Below are 20,632 nucleotides of genomic sequence, written 5' to 3'. Positions count from 1 at the left end.
ATGTTTGAAAATGAAGCATAAATGCTGTCACTATAGCAATATCTGTTCATATGTCTCATTATTTAATAAAAATTGTGCCGAAATGGAGAAGCAGCTTGAAAAACTGTACACACCATGGTTCAGAGGCTTTGAAAACAATCATTAGCAGCAGCAACCTGAAGTAATTGTTTTCTGTGTGACTCTTTGTTAGTCTTTCAGATTGTTGTGGAGGAATTTTGGCCCACTCTTCTATACAGTATCACCTCAATTCATTGAGGTTTGTGGGCATTCATTTATGCATAGTTCTCCTAAGGTTCTGCCACAGCATTTCACAAGGTTTGAGGTTTGGATTGTGGGCCATTGCAACACCTTAATTCTTTTTTTTTCCTCAGTCCTTCTATTTTAGATTTGGTGTTGTGTTTGGGATCACTGTCCTGTTGACCCAGTTTCTGCCGAGCTAAAGGTGTTCGACAGATGGCCTCACGTTAGACCCTTTAGTGTACAGAGGAGTTCTTGGTTGACTCAGTGACTGCAAGGTGCCCCTGTTCTGTAGCTGCAAAACATAATCAGGACCCCTCCACCACAGTGCACGGCAGTTGGTGTGAGGTGTTTGTGATGATATGCTGCGTTTGGTCATTTCCACTTTGGTCTCGTCTTAACCCATGCTGACATCTTATTTTTACAGAGAAGACAGTTTCTTTCCCTTTATTGTAATTGTAATGAACTTACCATTTAACATGCTAACTGAGGTTTGTGGATATTGAGATGTATTTCTGGGTTTTTTGCAATTCCTCTGAGCTTTCCAGTCTAACCTTGGGGTGAATTATCTGGGACGTCCACTCCTGAACAGACTGGCAACTGTCTTGACTGTTTTCCACTTGTGAATAAACAGTTGAATACAGTAGAATAATGGACTAGATTGTTTGGAAATGGACTTAGAACCCTTCCCAGAATGATGGGCAGTAGTTGCTTCTCTAAGCTCATTGCTGGTGTCTTCCCTGTATACACCTGAATGCACTAGATCAGCAATCTGCCCAAACCTCTGCTTTTATAGATATGATCCCACTTGCTGAAAATGAATCCAGGGCTTCCATAGGAATTCAAAGGGAGAGGTTGAACTTAATTTTTCATGTGCCGCTTCTCCATTTTTGCTTCACTTTTGTTAAATAAATAACACTGAGTCTCTTGTTTGATGTTTTACACATGTGGTTGAATTCAAAGGACCACATGATTTTTTTTTCCTGGTATAGAATTCAAAGAGGGTCGCTGTCTTTTTCTAACGTAAGCATTACAATTATGTATGCCTGTTTTTCAGTGACTAACACATAAAGTGTTTTTTCTAGTGAGAGAAATTAACATTGACAGCATCCAGGCACCAGAGCCAAGAACCAGAGATGAGTTCCTCACATGTAAGTCACAATCTGAAAACAGAGAATAACCTTTTAGACATGAAATAAGTACAAAAGTCTGAATGTCTGCTGCAGGGATTAATAAAAACTGCAAAATAAAGTTCAGTTAGTGGCGCATAAAGTACTGTTCTTATAAAGATTTGAGGCACTTGTTCTTTTTGGTCTACTGCAGTTGTTTATTGTCTCTTCCAGACTGTGTGACCTTGACCCTTGACCCGAACAGCGCACACAGGCGGCTGGCGCTCTCTGAGGGAAACACCAAGGCCACCCTGCAGTCAGCAGCTCAGCCCTACCCCGAGACTCCGCAGCGTTTCGATGGCTGGACCCAGGTAATGTGCCAGAGCCCACTGTATGCTCAGCGCTGTTACTGGGAGGTGGAGTGGAGGGGGCGGGGCTCCTCAATGGGTGTGGCCTATGGGGCACTAAACAGAAAGGGCTCAGATGCCAGAGCTGGGCTTGGCTACAACGCTCAATCCTGGACCCTGGAGCTGTCTGACACCTGCTGCTCAGCCATGCACGACAATGAAAAGAAGGAGATACCGGTCTTCTACTCCCCTCGTCTGGGAATCTACCTGGACCTGTCGGCAGGGACGCTGGCCTTCTACAGCGTGGCTGAGAGCATGACGCACCTCCACACTTTCCGGGCTAATTTCACTCAACCACTTTATGCTGCATTCGGGGTGGGCAGTGGGGTCGGGGTAGGTCTTGACTTTGCTCTTGGTCAGTTCAGCGCAAGTTCAGACAGCATTAAAATCTGTTCCATTTGAGGAGGTTAAACAAGAAAATGATTGCAAACATTTGGATTCAGTTTCCATCTTTTGATTAATGCACCATTTAGTTGTACATCGTATTTTTGTTACCTGAATTTATTTAGTTTTTGTCATAAATTATTTTGATATGGTCTCATTATAAGTGAAAACATTTATGATGAAAATTAATCCACCAAATTAACAGATGATCCCTTGTAAATGTTTATAATTTGAGACCATCATGGCATCTCAATTTTGTTTGAATGTTCTTAATGATTCATGTTTTGAATAACGTAAGAAATGTTTTATTATAATAATGACCGTTTTAAATTCTAAAATTAATCATTGCCTACATGACTCAGACATTTCCTCACGTAAATATATATATATATATATATATATATATATATATATATATATTCAAAACACTGGACAGCAAAATATTCTTTTGCTGAAAGAGGAATTAAACAGTTTTAATTGAGATGCTAACCTTATGTTTGTAACTTATTCTTTTTCGACTGATCAATCTTCAACATTCACACAAATACATCCATTAAAATCAGTTTAGACTTTGTTTCGGGGAAGAGGAATGTTCATGACACAATTTCCACTCACAACATCCAGTTCAAGTTATAATAAACCACTCAGTCACTCACTTCGTTTCCATTGCTTTATTTTAAAAAAAAGAGGCAACTGAATAATAGCCATGAGTAGTTTACAGAGGATCAGGTTTTCAAAAAGGAGGCATGAAGAAGTCACAGGGCATTTTACAATTCACCAGACTTGAACCTCTTGCCGCAAATCCCATCATCAGAAAGCAAAGGGATTTTATTCGAGTTGATTTCACAACTACAGCTAACCTAAGGTATGAACAGTCAGAATGTGCATTCCCTCTGCTCTAATCCTCCTACATGAACCTGAAGCTCTTCATCGATTGTTTAATACAGTATGTTATAGCTAATTCTCACAAAATGCCTTACATAAACACAAGTATGAGCCAGAGAAGCGGATTTATTAAAAACAAAAAACAGTTTTAGCTTAAAATGACTTCCCTTATGTGGGCTTTTACACATGGAAAACACAAAACTGCTACATATATTAAACTCTTATGACCAAATGTTAGCCAATATTAGCAACAGGCACACATTATACTAAACTTAGCATTAATATGTTAGAATTAATATACTTCAAATACTCATGTCAGTAAAACAATGGTTAAAAAAATAAAAGTGCAATTATAATAATAATATTACTAAGTGGGTGAGTCTGGCTGGCTTTACAAGGGAGAGCAGCACTCATGATGGAAAGGTCAGGGGTCAACCTAGGGTTCAAGCACACAGATTTGAGCTTACTATTATCTTAACAGGATATTTTGGACTTTTAGATGTGCTCAATGGCCTTGAGATCGAGTCAAGACAAAAAAAACATTCATAAATAATAAACCTGAATGTGATAAACAACTAAAGTCATATGCCAGTGGTTTTCCCTCTTAAGCTGAACCTGAATGCTCCATGAGCCTGAGAAAAGGATGTTGGCTAAAAACTCTTATCTCCAATTGGCCTCTGTAGCAAAATGTTTTCATTCAAGCTGTGATCCTCAACTAACTAAACCTCCAAATCCCACCGAGTGCAACCGATATTTACAGTACAAACATGGCTTAAAACAGGAACACAAATCAGAACAGTGCTGGCTTCTACTTAAGGCCTCTTAACCAGTAAAAACACACAAAAACACACAAGACCTGAAGGAAAAGGCTGTAAAGAGGCCCATTTGCCTTGCATCCTTTTGCTGATTTGGTACCCGGGTTCCCTCAGGCTGGCCCCACCTGCCTGCTGGACAGGTGCATGCTGGGACATACTGAAACGTGTCATGCAGACAGACACTTGCAGGGGGACGGAAAGGGGGCACGGCACATGGACCAAACATCCGTGCAAGAGTAAAATCATTAATATAATACTGGCATGTTAGATGCATGGTCTGTCTATGAGATTAGCCTGGCAGTATGGTGCCTTCTAATGCCGTTTGCGGTTGTTAGCAAGTTGTATCCCTTCTCTTCTCAATGTAATAATTTGCTGATGTCCGTCTGCCTTTTCTAATGGGCATGTTCAGTTAACAGACTCGACTAGCTTTGTGCCATTTGCCTAAAAACTAAAGCTTTTCCAACCCACTACAGGACAAGCCCTTTATAAAGTCTGGACCCTGGATGCTCACTCTTTCTTTTCTAGCCTTCTCTTTCTTTCTTTCTTTTTCTTCCAACATGAATAAAAATGAAAAGATCCTTCTTCTGACAATTCTGTCTTTATTCTTCTTCACTTCCACAAACCATCTTCCACATGCATGTCGTCCTTTCTCCTCTACCTGCTTCTGACCATCCAGAGCCTCACAGGAAAACTACAGAACCTTAATTAAGACTACTACTGAGAAGGTACTGCGCTGAATCCACAGGCAAGCTAAGGCCTTTATAACTAGCATCATGGCAAACATCTACACATAGACACTGCGGTATCGCTAAAAACAGTCAGTTCAATCAGTTGTGCTTTAAAATTAAGTCATTAAAAAGGAGGGACTGACATTAGAGGCCCTAACTCCATCTCTCCAAAGGCAGAAAGGAGGAGAGGAGTGCCCAGGGAGAAGGGGATTGAGGAGGTTCATGTCTTGGAGTGTGTTTGCCTCTTCCACTCAGTGTTTGGTTGAACTTGATGGGACATGAGAGATGGAGGCGAGAGGCCTTCGCCGTTCTTTGAGGTTCCCCCAGGGTGGTGGAGGGAGGGCGAGGGAGGTAGGGTGGGGAGGACCAGGTGTTGGATTACTCATAGACTTTGGTGCTCTTGCACCGATCATGGCTGGAAGGCTCTGGTTGCGCCTTAGGCCGTCCAACAGGCTCCCTCCACCTGTCGACACAAATGTAGCAGAATCCTGGCGCGATACTGCACCCCCGGGCTCTGCACCGTGAAGGACCTTTGTGAATCCCAGCCTGCGGAGTCTCTCCACAAGGCCCACGTTAACCAGGTCAGGCTTAGTGCGACCAGATTTGGGAGTAGGGGCTGATGTTTCCTGTGATGGGCTTGGAAGGTCAGGGTGAGGGGCACGGCCCAGATTCAACCCGTAAACGTCCTGGAGGAAGAGCTCTGCTGGCCGCGAAGCAAGGAAATTATCAGCTGAGTGCTGGCGTGACTCCATGGGCACAGGAGAGGGAGTAGGCGAGTGGGAGGGGGAGTTAGGAGGGGTGCCTGGGAGAAGGCGGAACAATGGCTGCTTGGGGGTGGGTTTTGGCGAGGGCGAAGGGGTATCTGTTGAAACTTGTGCAGAAATTCCCCTCTCCAAGACCAGCTTTGCAAGGCCACTGGGGGGTGCAGGAGAACGCCGAGGGGGGAAGGAGTCACCGAGGCTGAGTCTGCAAGGAGTCACAGGAGTACTGGGACCTGTCCTCATGGAGCTGGGAGTGTTGGCCAGTAGAGACGACTGAGAACTGATAAAGTAAAGAAGAGCAACAGATTAAACTTCTACAGTTTTCCAACAACTTAGCTTCATGACCTTTTTAAGACCATTAAGAATTAGGTTCATTATGGTCTTAAAAACCTATTTAAAACCCAATGTCAAAAAGCACACAGGATATGAAGGGAAACCAGAAACAATTCAGAAATAATTTATTCATAGTCAACATGAAAATTCATTACTGGGGTTGGAGGAGTTCTTTAGAATAATATTTGGTGATGGCAGGTATTTGCAGTTACGTTTTAACAACAGCTCTGTTTATCCCATGCAACTCAAATATCTTTATACCAAAGTTCCTAAATTAAGCATTTCCTAACACAATGAGCAGCAGGCAGTTAATACAAATTTTATCAAAAGACATTAACATGAGCTGGTGTGACAAGGCATTGCATCTATTGGTTCAATGTCTACTTTATAGTTACAGCATGATCGATAGTTTTTCTTACCTCCATAAGACATCCAAAAGTGATACTGAAGTTATACAACTTCATAAAACTTAACATTACCTTCATATTTTAAGCAATTCTTAAGATTTTGCATAGGACATTAAGAATGACCAGAAACCCCATATTACAGGAGACATAATGAACATGTACTGGCAGATACTTCTCTCAACATCTCAGATATACCATGACTCTTTGTCTTTAATTTGCTGCTATTCTGTACTGTTCACTACATGAAAACTACCATTTACAGTTCACATACCTGGGGGTAACCTGTGTGACATCAGTGGGGTGCAGGATGCGGCAGGTGGTGAAGGTGTAGGTGGAGAAAGTGGAGCTCTGACACTTGCCTGGATTTTGTACTGAACAAAAAATAGAGAAAAAACATCCTTAATGTACGTGGATATTACAGAGAAATACATGTACTGTCAATTACTGCAAATCGAAATCAGAATACTGATTCTGCATAGTTATTCACCAGACGAAGATGTGACTGTTGATGTTGAGGTGTTAATTTGATTTGATTGGACCGCTGCTGTAGAGGTTCCTGGAATGGGCTGAGGTGTTACGTTGGACTTCTCTGTGATGGGACATGGGCCGGGGGTCACGCAGAGGTCGGGTCTGAGGGAGGATGAGGATGGTGGCAAGGTGGAGGCAAGAGGTGAGACAGGTGACACGGCATGCTTCCTGTCTTTTCTCTCATCTGGTGTAGATGAGCACCGCACTTTGAAGGTGATGCCGCCTTCCTCCTCCTCTTCATCCTCTTCATCTTTACCCTGCTCTGATGCCCCCTTCTCCAAGACGCCAAAACTTCTCTCTCTGTGCTCTTCGTCCTCCTCATCCTCTTCCATGTCAGACAGGCGGTACACAGCATCTTGGGCCAGGGGGCGGAAACCCTTTGTCACCACTCCAGGGTGAGGGTCCAGGATGGTGGCCAGGTGTGGTTTGGCCAGTTGCTGCCAGTGGTGGAGCGTCAGTGAGCCTGACACAGACAGAATTATATTTTATAAGATGAGTTGTCAAAGTAATACCAACATTTTTCAATTTTCAGTTAATTACAGTGATTTTAAATGAGAGTGTCTTAAACTTTCTTTCCTCCTCTTTAAGACTAAACTGAATGTATTTAGCAATGAGAGGTTTTGGGAAAAACTGATCAACATGTTTCATCTTTTTCCAACATTTTAAAGACCAAAACAGCTACTTAAAAATGAGTGCACGCAACAAAATCTTAAAAAAAAAAAAAACACGAAAAAAAACAAAACATGTCTGATGAATAATTTTCACCTTCCATGGGCTTGACAATCTGCAGCTTCTCCGGTAGGAAGGTCTTAAAACACTGGAGCTGAAGGAGAGCTCCGACAGGTTGGAGAAGGACGACATGACGCTGCCCATCGGTGAACTGCAGCCGCTGTTCTCCCCGTCTGCCTCCGCTGCTATTAGAGCCTGCAGCTTCTTTTCACGCTCCGCCTGAAAGAACTGGCGTTCACACAGGAAGTTCTGTCGTCGCAGTGAGAGTCGATGCAGGGCTCTGGTGAGGTCGTTTCCACCTGGTGAGCCAGGCTGACCCATTTTTACCTCCTCTCTGCAAACATTACAAAGCTTTGTGAGCTGAATTAATGGAAAAATAACACACGTGGACAATGAAAGTCAGTCTTCTCCTCAGTAGGTACTGGTAGTGTGTGTAATGTACCCCTGAGCAGACTGGAAGGGCTGAGCCGTCATCACTAGAGAGCTTTGCCCTGAACCGGGGATGGGAGGTGTAGCTGAGGCTGCTTTTGCTGTTGATGCATTGATGGAGCGAACCGTTTGGAAGACTCGCTTCTGGGAAATTCTGCAGAAGTTAGAGAGCGGGACAGGAAGGGTTAGAAGAAATGACCACAAATCATCAAGATAATACATTAAGAGTCTACCACCTTATGTTTTCTAAGCTGTGTGAAGGAGGATAACGCTGAACAATGAGTCCATCTAGAGGAGCAGAATTTAAGTGTTAAAAGGAAGAAAATCTAACCAACCACTGCTGCCATCCATCGACAATATCAGGTAAAGTTGGCAGAAGATACTAGATTCATCATGGTTTAGCTATTTATACATGTGAAACATTTTACTGCTGATCTGACCTCTATTCCATTCATTGAACACAGCAGACAGATGGAGACACCTTCACTGAGAACTCCAAGTTGTTCATATTTTTAGATCATTTGAGTTTCTGACCTTTGGTCCTGGAAAGCAGTCTCTTCATCTATACTCAGCTCTCTCCTCATGGTGCCCTCAATTTCTGCAGCAAGAGAGTCCTGTACACACAAGAAAACGCAGGATCATATACAAGAGGCACTTTTTATCCAGTTGAAGGATTAAACTGCAAGTGATAAATCTGTATGCTGCAACTAAATTTCCAAGGTGTTCCTCTCACCATGGGGTAAAGGCCATAAGAAAGGTGCCGTCGCATCCCAGATGAGGGAGTATTTTTACTGCGAAGCTCTTTGATCTCCTCCTGTGACTCATGGAGCATCTCGACACACTCGGCATTTCTCTCTGTCAGCTCGTTCAGCTGCAACACACACACAATAATGACACAAAACGACTTTTAGAAGTGATTCTATTTATTCAGACAATCACTAAATTACAAAAAAAACCAAAATTGTGTGCCAACACTTTTATTTGTGTGTGTGGAACTGCACCTCTGCTGTTAGCTGTCTTTGAGCATCTTTAGAGGCCTGTAGGTGGATCCTCAGCTCCTCCTTCTCTAGAGCCAGCTACAAAGGAACAAAAATGTTTAAAACAGACACACACACACACACATATGCACCATCATAGGATATACAAAATGGATATAACTGTTTTTTTCTCTATTATGTGGATGTAATAAAAGTATAATCCACAATACTCCATCTCCCTCTACCTCAAGGTTAAAACAGTTAATGAAAATTAAGAACTAGAAATTTTCAAAACCATGAAAACTGGGTAAGAACTACATTAAACACAAATTAAAATGAAATCGAGTGGCAGCTAAAATAAAAGCTTTGTTTTCATCCCCCATTCTCACTGAAAAGAAACTAAACTATAAAATACAGCAGTAAAAGTGTGTAACATTTTAAATCCTATATTAAATCTGCTCTGTTCTGACCTCTTTAACTCTGTGCTGTAGTTCTACAATCTGAGAGAGCAGCTGAGCGATTTCCTCCTGGTGTCTGAGCAGCTCCTCGTTCTTCTGAGACAGTTCATCAGTCAGAGACACCATCTGGCTGTTGGACTCACCTGAAACAAAGACAAACACAGACCAAGTTAAAATTAGCACAACGGACTTGTGACTGTGCCTTCTGAACTTGTGCAGGTGTGTGGTCTGACTCACGGAGCTCCTTGACACAGTCATTGACCAGCTGCTGCTCCTTCTCCTCGTAGCTGATGGTGTCTCTCTTCAGCTGACACGCCTGAAAATAGATGAAATTTCTGAAGTTTACAACTCTGGGCCACATTTTAGACACACACTGAAGTCAATCTAACTTTGTGAAAACCTCTTACCTCAGACCTGAGTGACAGATTCTCCTCCTCCAGCTCCTGCAGCTTATTTTGCAGTGACTCCAGCTGACTGAGGGCAGCAGCGGCCGTGGTGATTCCCGGAAGCTGGTTTTGCCGCTGTGGTGTTGAGACACTGGAGTCGGTCTCGCTTTCTTCTGAGGCGCTGGCCACCATCCGAAGCAACTCATCCTTCTTACTGAGCTCATGTTGCAGCTGGTGAACCTGATCAACATGGACGGTACAGCAGTCATAATAGGGATTACATTAAGACCCTTTTAATGGAAGTACTTTCAGGGTTGTTAGTGTTGAGTGGGTCACGCTGAGGGTGGACTCATAATAGTGAGTGATAGCAAGTGTTTAGTGGAAGCTTTTTTATGATAGTTTTATGTTTTTATGCATTCCCATGTGACTCTAATGCTTTTATACCCAAAGGTGTCGTGGACTTGAAAGTAGTCATTTACAACAGGTTTGAACTAATCATGAAATGTGGCCAGAATTAGCCTGTATGTGTTAAGCAGAGTTCCTACAGGTTTCTACAAGTTAAATTTAAGACTTTTTAAGACCTTTTGAAGACTACTTAGAACAGAATTTAATGTCCATTTCATGGCCATACTGGCAAAAAGATTCCTAGAATTTAGGAAAAAGTACAGTTTCGGAAAAAATGATTAGACTACCCCTTGTTTTCTTCAATTTCTTGTTCATTGTAATGCCTGGTACAACTAAAGGTACATTTGTTCGGACAAATATAATAAGAACAACAAAAATAGCTCATACGAGTTTAATTTCAGAGCTGATATCTAGCCATTTTCCATGGTTTTCTTGATAATAACCAAAATCACTTCAGTTCTTACATCAATAGCTATGGCATTGTACTGACAAAAACAGTGCTTTTAGGCATTCCATGTTTTCTTTTCTGTCTGTTTTAGTCACATGATACACACAGGAGTTAGTACTTGATTGCATAACCATTGTTTTAGATGACTTTTGATGGTCTTATAATTTTTTCCCGCAATTGTATTTATTTACTCTAACGCCTTGATTCCCACCATTCTGTGTCACTTCTCACCGGGGGCTGCAAAGTTCGCAATAATTGGTTCCTAATTTCTATATAAATTGTCAGGTTGGTAAACTAACATTACTTTCATTGTAGCTTGGACACATTTAAACACAATACAGAGAATAAGTTTATGACAACATAACATAAGACCTACCATATCAAATTTAATACCTTTAAAGGCTTTTTTAAGGTATTAAATGCAGATTTGTAAATTCAAAACTTTTAAGACTTTTTAAGGCCCCACGGGAACCCTGGTTAAAGTACCTGGTCCAGGGCCTGTGCTAGCTGCTCCTCCAAGGCCTCGTTGCGTTCCTGCAGCAGGTGGTTCCTCTGCAGAAGGGACTGACCGATACGAGCTGCCAGCTCCAGGTCTCTGTCCCGCTGTCCAATTAGAGCACAGCGTCAAACAGCCAATCAGACATTACTGCTTAGTGGAAAACAAACTGTTGTCTAAACAGTGATTATCCTTGGTCTACAATATTCCACACAAGATGTTTACATGGCTAATGAAAACGAATATTCTGTAAATACTACAAAGTTTTCTAGCTAGCGGTAGACTTTTTTTTTTACCCGTTTTATTCCTTCAGTCTCCTTCCTGATAAAATCAGTGGTGCAATATTTGCTCATAACCAAAAACCTGCTGATATCTAAGACTTTCATATTGTTAAAAGTATGCGTTGCTCCTTTCCACCAGAAATGTTGTTCATTTGAGATTTATATTCCAAATATATTGAACAGTCAAACAGTTTTTATGTAGATGTAGTAAGTAATAAACATGACACCTACCTCAGCCAAAAGGTGTGTGACCACGTCAATGTCATTGTACGTCTTGGTCATCTGCTCCACACGATCAGCACTGAGGACTGGCAAAAGACAAGAGTTCACTTATAGGGAACAAACAAACAAATTCCCAAATATACACACAATCATGCAAAATATGCCCACAGGGACAACCATCTCTAAACACAAATGATACACCACATCACCCTAAACACACTCCTGTATCATGCCAGTTTCAATCAAGACCAAATAAAATATTCAGACCACAAGCAACTCAAACAGCTTCACATTAACTTACTTTCTGCACATTTCTTTAAGTTTCATCAGCAGCCAGTTTTTACCTGGTTCAACTGAATGCCAGGAGACATGACTGATGATACAGCAAGTACTTTGTGATGTAATGTGGTTGTTAGTGGTCTGACAATAATAATGATTCACCATAACTTAACATAATGAGATTCCAAACACACACACACACACACGATACGGTGCTACAGAACTACAGGCTCTCTATCGTAGCAGACCTATACTAGGCAAATCTCATGTCTATTGCCAACTACATGCAGAAAGCAGAGAGGGGCTCCAGGTCTGTGACTCTGGAGGGGTCCAGAGGACAGTCGAGATCTGGACTGAAGCCCCTCACACTGGAGCTAAATGAGGGAGTTGGAGAGCAGAACAGGCAGATAGAGAGAGGAAGATACCTTTGGAGAGGCTCTGAGAGCCGGGATGGGAATAAGAGGAGGGCTCCAAAGCGAGATACGCTGGAGACAAAGAAAGATAAAAGAAGGGAAGGAAACAAGTTCAAAAAGCTTAGAAGCAGTCTGCTTGTCCTGAGACTAAAAGAGGAAAAGAGTAGCAGAGAAAGAGAAGGAAGCTGAGGGTGAGAGCTGTAGCATCAATACACCAACATCATGTAGAAACATTAGTTTGTCGAGACTGAGTCGGCGGATCTACACATCAATTAGCTTCACTTTTATTTAGCACCTGAATGTGTGTCACCAGCGCTGCACCGCTCCCTCTTTCACCTGTTTAAAAAAAAATGGCAATGCTAATGGTGAAGTCATTAGCTCTAACAAAAAGCCTTTATAATAAAATGAGAAAAGCTTCTAACCTCTGCACCAGTTGTGTATACAGCATTTATGCTTTTATGCTGTGTTTGTTCTTTGCAGCTTGATTCCTTTTGTAAATGTATAACTATCACAGAGGGATTATGTGCAGTAAATAGTACTAGACAGCTGCTCAAATGGATGAGGGCTGTCCAGTAATCTGAGGCCCACGGTGACCTGTGGATGTGGACACTGCACGTCCCTCCAACAACGACTGCAGAGATTAAAATAACCTCTGCTCATGGGAGTTATTTTGGTCACACACACCGGAAGACAGGCATTTATATTACTGCACAGCATGCATCAAAAAACACTAACTGCAGTAATAGAAAGTTACTTAAGACCATAAACTGCAGAGGAGAAAAGTTCAAAATTATGATTATTATTTTAGTATTGATTGTCGGACTGTAAGAACACACAGTACAATGGTCAATGGATGACTTGTTAAAAGACACTATGGAGGTTTAGATTCAAGAGCAGATGAACCTTTAGCACCATAAACCCTGGAAATTGTAGATTAACCAGTGGTGTCAGAGGGTGAAATGTTCATTTAATCAGTTGTACTTAAATGAATGCCGAAGGCGAGGGCAAAGGTCATGTTTGTGGGCATTTGACGCTTTGTGTTACATTGTTGAGCTGTTACTTTACAGGGGGTAAATAATCTAAAAACTTGACTTGTATTCCACTTCCACCATTATATTGACTTACATATTACCCTCATTTCAACCTGCACTTAACACTTTTATAAATGTCATGTGATTGGTCTTTCACCACCACTGTTCCTCAGTTTAATTACAGCGGTGGTTGTAAACAGATTGCGGACAGATCTCAAATGCGGTTGTTTTTTTTATTATCACTACCTTACCTTGGCTCTGCTGACAGTGTCTGTACACTTGCAGACTTGGTTCATAAAACACATCCTGATTCTGATAATGTGAGACTAGGAGTTTACATGTGAGATCAGCGTAAACACTCATGGGCGAACTAGACATTAGAATTACTCGGAACACGTTTGGAAAATGGCTTGTACATTAAATTGCTGCTCTTACAGTACTCCTGCCAGGTTTGTTTAGTACAGCTCACTGCTCTGATTTCACAACATGACTCAAAAACGCGACACCTGACACTTCAGATATGAGTATCATGATATAGCAGTAGTGAATTATTAATGCGTGATCAGAATAAACCATAATCCTTTGAGCGTTTAAACACCTCCTTATACAAAGGACGTGATTTCTTTACAATACACAGGCACATAGATATTAAAATACCTCCTAAAGTGCATTGGACACTATTTATAGGGTACTTCTGATGTTCCACTGCAGAAGTGGAGCAAATGTATCACTGAGCAGCAATCTGACGCCTACACTCCCCTTACTGTACCCCTGATAGATGTGCACGTGCAAGTGCAAATATACACACAGGCCATAGTGTTTCCTGTACATCAGGACTACACAAGATCAAATTAGAGCATACAATATATACGTTTACTCAACACTGCTAATGAATATAGAGGAAACACTGAACCATGAAGTCATTTTGCACCTTCCTCAAATTGTCTATAGTACACTGTAGGCAGGAAGTTAATTCATGAGCTCCAAGTAAGTTCCCCTTTAAAGTGAAAGACACACACAGTAGGTCAACCATTAATAAAACATGGAATGTCAGAACGTGGGAAATGCTGGTGTTATTTATACGCTGGGAAAAAAATACCAGGTCAGGTCCGTGTTTGTATTTACGGGTAATTTGAACGACCAAAGAAAAAAGCACAAATACACTATGATCACACAACCAAATGCAGAGATATCAGACACAGAGATTGTGCATAAAGTAGGAAGTTTATCCAACCACTACCGCATACCACAACTTACTTGAATGTAAACACTCATTCAAATCCGCCCATTTCCTGTTTTTCAACACAGTAACTCACAAATACAGTACATGCAACCTTGCCCCTCCTGCCTGCAATGCCTTTACTGACCTTGCAGGCACAAAGTATCTGTTCTGCAGTCACACCGGCTCACATGTCACACACATACACCAAGCAGCGCTATCCTCCGCTCACCTTCCACGGCAAAATGATCATATGTGTCCTCATTGTGGATGTTTAAAAGCGGCATGTCACCCTTCTGCTGTCTTGTCTTCCCACTCTGCTCCCCCCTTCTGTGTCTGTCCCGTGACTATGGCCCTGGCATTCAACTCAGCTCCACTTAACTCTGGATCCCTCTTGCTCACTGTCTGTCTCTCTCTCCCTCAAACGCACACACACACATTTAAAGTTGTTGAGGGCACGCGCACTCGCACATATACACATTGGCAACTCATGTGCCAAATAATATCGACTGTAAATCCCAGTGATTTTAATTGAGGGGGATGTGAGGAATAACATGAATCCCTCACGTGTTTAATGCACTGAGACAGAAACACGCCATCTGCTCACTGATGTCATCACAGGCTTAACCAATCAAAAGACAACAAAGAAAACAAAAGAGGTAATTTGCTATTTTGAAGACACAACTGACCCAAAATGCTTGTAAATCACTCAATAACATAAATATTGCATTAAAACACAGGTGGACACACTTACTCATGTAGCGGAAAGTTTCCTCGGCCAGCATGGGGGAGATAGCGCTGTGTTGGACCGGGCCTTCATCAGGAGGAGAGCAGCTGGGGGAAACCACCCAGTCCTGGCTGTCTGACAGGTACAGGGAACCAGAGCCGGCCGAACCGGAGCCCACCGAGTTGGAGCCGAAATGCCTCCCACTGCTGCCCAGCCCTTCATCTGAACAGAAATCAGCAAGTAGGTTTAATATTCCTACATGATGATGATAAACCATCATAACTGTGTACTTTAGTAGCTTTTTTTTTTTTTATTGAAGCATAAAAGCCACAACATCTTCCCGTCACATTAATACGTTACATATTCCTCACAGTGTCATATTTAAAAACACATTCTCAATCAAACAAGGTACAGTGAGGTTAATATGTTTCTAGTTGTCTCTGTCCCACTTTCTTAGAGATTAAAACTTTTTTTCTTCAAACATCCAGAGAGAGAACAGCATGGACATATCTAGCTTTGTAACACATTCAATAAAAAAGAAAGATTACGAGCAATAATAGAGCAAAATAAAAAGTAAAAAAGGACATATTATATCGGATAGTCTCCTTTTATGTCACCAAGGTAACATTTGGCATGTATTGTTTCACATAGTTTTCCCATTTTTCCCAATGTTTGATGAATAGTTCTAATTCTAGATTAACAGTGAAGGTGATTTTTTCCATTTTGTAAATGTCCCTGGTTATTTGAACCCACTGCTGAACAGTTGGCTCATCTTGTACCATCCATTTTTTGTTATTGCTTTTTTCCCTGCTGCCAAAAGAACATTCCAGAGATATCCATCTATTTTCATAGGAGGTGTTTTTGAGTCATAAATACTTAGTTTTGAAGTCAGGGGGAATGTATGTTTTAAAAATTTGCTGCATTGCTTTATTGATCTCAGACCAGTAGTTTTGTATACCCTGACAGTTCCGGAATCTGTGGTAGTGATGGGCTAGCTGACAGCCACAGTTTCTTCAACATTTACTATTTACCTGGGAAAAGTACTTTAGTAGCTTTTTATATTTTATTTGATATTAATTTTCAAATATTTTCTTTCTTATTTATATTTTCACATTTTATAAACTAATAAAAAAATGAACTGAAATTGCACTGATTCTTCCATACACATTTGCCATAATATGCAAAAAGGGTAATGCATTATTGTGGGTAAATTCAAGTTACATGTATTTTGTGGTGGGGGGTGTATTTTTATTTAGCGGACAGACGTTTGTGCCATACTCATTTTGAACAAGGAATTTGATTGTTATACTGTAAAATATCATCCTCCACCAATTATATGTCTTTACATTCGAGGGATCACTGGAGAAATGTGTGCTTCTCAGTGTATTACACATGTATTTCATAACATTCATATTGGCCCCAGAAATCAAGAATCATTCAGAGTCTCCACTTGTTTTAAGCCAGGCTGCATCTTTTGTGTTTTTGCCTGACTAAACATAAAAAAATTCAATTAAATACAAATTTCAGTTAAATTAATATACTGGATGAAATCACAGTGAGTAGGAGCTTAAATGTGACTGATGAGACATTCAAATCTGTCTGGGTGGGAAAATGCTCTTGGCTTGAGTGCTGTACAAGCCGATGTCCTTCCACTTGAGCAGACATGTGGTTTACTGGGACACATGGGACTAACTATAGCATCAGACCCAAAGACATAAACACACTGAGCACAACATACTGTAAGGCAGCAGGATACTGGAGGAGACACATTATTTACAGGGAAAAAAAAAAAGATTTTGTGAAGATAAAGCTATTTTTTAATCATACTGGAGCGTGATCATTTATTTTATCCACATCTAAAACAGCTCACCTGTCTCGGTGCTTGACTCTTTCTTCTCCACCACCCGTGGTTTTGCTTCAAACATGTCCTGTCCACAGAGTGGGAGGGGCTCCCCACTCACAAACTGGCTCTGGACAGGGAAAATGGGAGCTGCTAACGCTGTGACATCACATCCTGTTCTTAAAATTGACCGGTGGCGCCCACACACAGCTTCACCTAAAAGAGACAAGCGAATACTTATTACTTCTGTCACCTTGTACTTCCACAGAAATACTGCTGTTATATTCCAGTCCAGAAGAATTATTCCTCTCCCATAGCAAAAGAGATGATTTTCAGGTGCATTTCATGTCATAAACTATGCATATATAAATAAAAAACAACCTACAAGCATTGCGAATCCCACTCCCACAATGTGCTGCACACATTTTCCTACCCTGTCCTAGTCAGGTGATGAACAGTGACACGACACCCATCATGCGGGAATCCCACAAGGATCCCATGACCCATCCAAAAGTATCAGTCAGGTTCACTTGAATCTGTGTATGTAGTCGTGGGACATAATAAATAACATCTCTGTTTGCTTTCAGTTGACACTATTCAACATTTACTCTGTTTATTCTTTCCACTCAGTTGCCTCTGACATTTACATCCAGAAGAAAAACACAATCCTCCCACAGTTTGACATCTGTGAAAGACTTCCACTCACTTCTGTATGCCCATCTGACAAGGTCAACTTTTCACACACACACAAAAAAAAAAATCAGCCAGTAACCAGTCGAGCTGTACTAACTCCTCCTTATATGCCACATGTTTTAAGGGAGGGCCGAGGGATTAAAACAGAGCCCTCCCACATCCTGTTGCCGAACTCTGTGAGGAAACTTCTTTGGCCTAAAGGGATGACCGGAGGAATGAGATGACAATCTGGATGTTCCCTCTTAAAGGGATGAGCACAGACAGAATTGATAACAAACCGGTTTTTACAGAGCAATGTCATCTTGATTCCAGCCTGCCATCCTCACTGACCCCTGCACCATCTGTATCACCAGTGTGCACGCCTGGCTCATGCACGCAGACCGACATGTGTATCTGTGTGGGATCGGAAAGCATGTCGGTGGAAGCAGAGAGTCCTTGGGCAACATTCATCCTCTGCTTACATAACAGAGAGCCTGAAACGGTTTGCTCTATAAAGGAGATTAAAGCAGCGCATGCGATATTAAGGCCTAAACACAATACTTAGCATTAGAGGACTGGCAAATACCATTATTGACCTTCATGACCCTGCTATTGATTGACTTACACTGGAATAAACACAGATATGGGAGGATTGTGTCGACATTTCCATAAGGCCTTTAAAAAAAAGAGCTCAACTCAAAAACAAAATCTGACTCAAAATCAAATGACATTTAATATTCTGAACAGATGCAGAGAAATAAATGCAAAGTAACATCTTTTACAAGCATGACTCTGTGTTCTGTGATTAGAAATGCCACTGCTGATCTCGTCTCAGTGCTTGTGAGTCATCTCATGAGTAACACTCACAGTCAGACAGCCTCTATTGTTTGAGACACAGCCTATTCTGATGACATTACTTCAAATTGATTTCTTCATTTTCACGTAGCCTGTTCTGATGTACTTACAGTACCGGGCATAATTCATTTTAACACATAACTTTTCTCCAAACATTAAATGGATTACAGTGGTTTGCATTCCAATGACCACACATACTGTACATTTTGCTCTTGTCAATAAAACAAGACCACAATACCTAGATGATTTTACATAAGTACAGAGCAACATAAACATGTAAAATTCCAGTCCAGCAGTGTGGTTCCAACCCTGAAGTAACTTTCTAAACCACATGCAACAGCATTTGACCCATCAGCCTGTCACAGCTCTCCCAGAAGAGACTGTCTGCTTACATCAGCTTTACACTCACTTCACCTCCCTTCGTGTTTAATCAGCGGATGACACCCTCAACAACAGTGACCGACAACAAAGTCTGTCAGAACAAATGCTAATATCTGACAAACCCGACAAAGTTCTTTATGCAAAGAGGTCTCTGTCAGCTTTTATTGATTTCATTTTCTTCAGTTTATCCATTTGTGCTCCATCATAGCACAAATACACTCAGCCTATTTCAGATCAGACACTGGAACCTGGGGACATACTTTAAAACAAACAAACAAACAAAAATATTATGTAACTGTTTTATTTACCGCCTGCTATACTTTGACTGATAGCTTAAGTCTACCACAACAAACATTCATGCCTGTCATTCTCCAACACTAACCAGCTGCTGAAGCAAACCTTCAATCTTGAAGCTGGCTGTGGAATCAGAAAACATGCAGACTCACACATTTAATTAACTAACCTTTACAAGTTTATTTCCAGTTAAGAGATGGCTACAAGTAGTTACATTTCCCTCTTCCACCTTAATGGAATGTGGCACAAATGTAAATCAGATGCTTTTCTCTCCAACAAGACACACTGTACAGTGACGTAAACACACACAGGAATGTGCATACAACAGTAGATTGGTGGTCTGACAACTTGCACGTCTATTTCTTTTGAAGGTTGGTGGTTTTACCATGTTAACCTGTAATTAAGTACATTCACTCAAGTACGATATTAAAATACTATTAATTTCAGTATGAACTGTTTTCTTCTACTCTAACACATATCAGAGGCAAAATTGTGTTTTTTACCCCACTGCATTTGCTTGACATATTCAATCATCAATCACCCAATTATATTTACAGTATTTTAGCCCAGCAATGCATTTTTGTCCTCTGTAGGGGACAAAAGTTTCAGTTTTACTTTAAAAATGCTGTCCATTGCAAAGGACATTCCATTAAAACATAAAGAAAGAAATAAAAACAATTTTTCAAATGTATCTGAAATAACTGTTGCATTATGCAGTTTCCAATCAAGACAATTGTTTAATGTAAAAAAGCTAAAACTTTCACTTTCCTGGGTCTCAGCAACAATACTAGAAGAACACATGAATAGGTCATTCACTACAAACCAATAACAACAGTCTGAAAGGGCCACTCCGCTCTTTTATTCTTAGTACTTTGCATATATTTTAATGTCAAGAGTTTTGTAAATTTAAATGAGTAAAGTACTGGATGCGTACCATTACTTGTAAAGTATTTTTAACCTGTAGTATGACTTGTTTTTGTTTTGTTTGTTTTTTTTACCAAATCTGGGCACTTCCTGTATCACTGATGGTAAATACAACCCATGGATTAACTAAACTAAAACAGAGAGCCATAATCTCCTGATGTTAAATTAAAAAAAATCGTAGCAGCATAGCTAACAGCCACAACAAAATGATCGCTATTTGAAGGTGACCAAATGAATCATGTTGAATTATGGCAGCTCTGAGGCAGAATGACGGTGAAATTGATCGGTGTATCGTCTGCTAGGCGATGATGACAGCTCGACGTAAACGTTAGCATTTGCTAACATAACGCCATCGCAACCTGAACATGAAATCATCTCTAACAAATCATTATATATATCAAGGAGGAATTTATTTTAATGACACCCACCTTATGTCAATTGTAATCCACAGCATGAGCAGCTCCTGTGGTACATGCGGCTGTGATCGTGGGTCTATGTCCGAAAACCTCAAACAATAGGGAAGGGAGGGAGACGTGCAGCAGACAGCCGTACGTTGAATATGCGACGGGCGT

General features: G+C 41.0%; 2 protein-coding genes across 2 annotated transcripts in view; one reads left to right on the top strand and one right to left on the bottom strand.

The window, feature by feature from the left end:
• trim25l (tripartite motif containing 25, like) overlaps window positions 1-3,562 on the top strand; it is a 12,416-nt gene extending 8,854 nt beyond the window's left edge. The window contains exons 15-16 of the mRNA XM_030150500.1: window positions 1,323-1,388; window positions 1,581-3,562. Of these exons, the coding sequence (XP_030006360.1) occupies window positions 1,323-1,388; window positions 1,581-2,155 (641 nt within the window). The 3' untranslated portion in view covers window positions 2,156-3,562. The remainder of the gene's footprint in view (window positions 1-1,322; window positions 1,389-1,580) is intronic.
• trak2 (trafficking protein, kinesin binding 2) lies at window positions 2,794-20,629 on the bottom strand. Its single transcript, XM_030150488.1, is given in 18 exon segments — window positions 2,794-5,606; window positions 6,338-6,437; window positions 6,554-7,057; window positions 7,360-7,413; window positions 7,416-7,657; window positions 7,766-7,906; window positions 8,287-8,366; window positions 8,486-8,623; window positions 8,754-8,828; window positions 9,200-9,330; window positions 9,425-9,503; window positions 9,595-9,813; window positions 10,913-11,029; window positions 11,435-11,511; window positions 12,130-12,189; window positions 15,122-15,316; window positions 16,965-17,150; window positions 20,489-20,629. Coding segments are annotated over 17 exon segments (3,057 nt in total). The 5' UTR covers window positions 17,020-17,150; window positions 20,489-20,629; the 3' UTR covers window positions 2,794-4,816.
• Window positions 20,630-20,632: the final 3 nt, after the last annotated feature.

Source organism: Sphaeramia orbicularis, chromosome 2 (genome assembly GCF_902148855.1).
Source record: "Sphaeramia orbicularis chromosome 2, fSphaOr1.1, whole genome shotgun sequence".
Classification (NCBI taxonomy): Eukaryota; Metazoa; Chordata; class Actinopteri; order Kurtiformes; family Apogonidae; genus Sphaeramia; species Sphaeramia orbicularis.
This window is presented reverse-complemented; position numbering and strand designations above follow the sequence as displayed.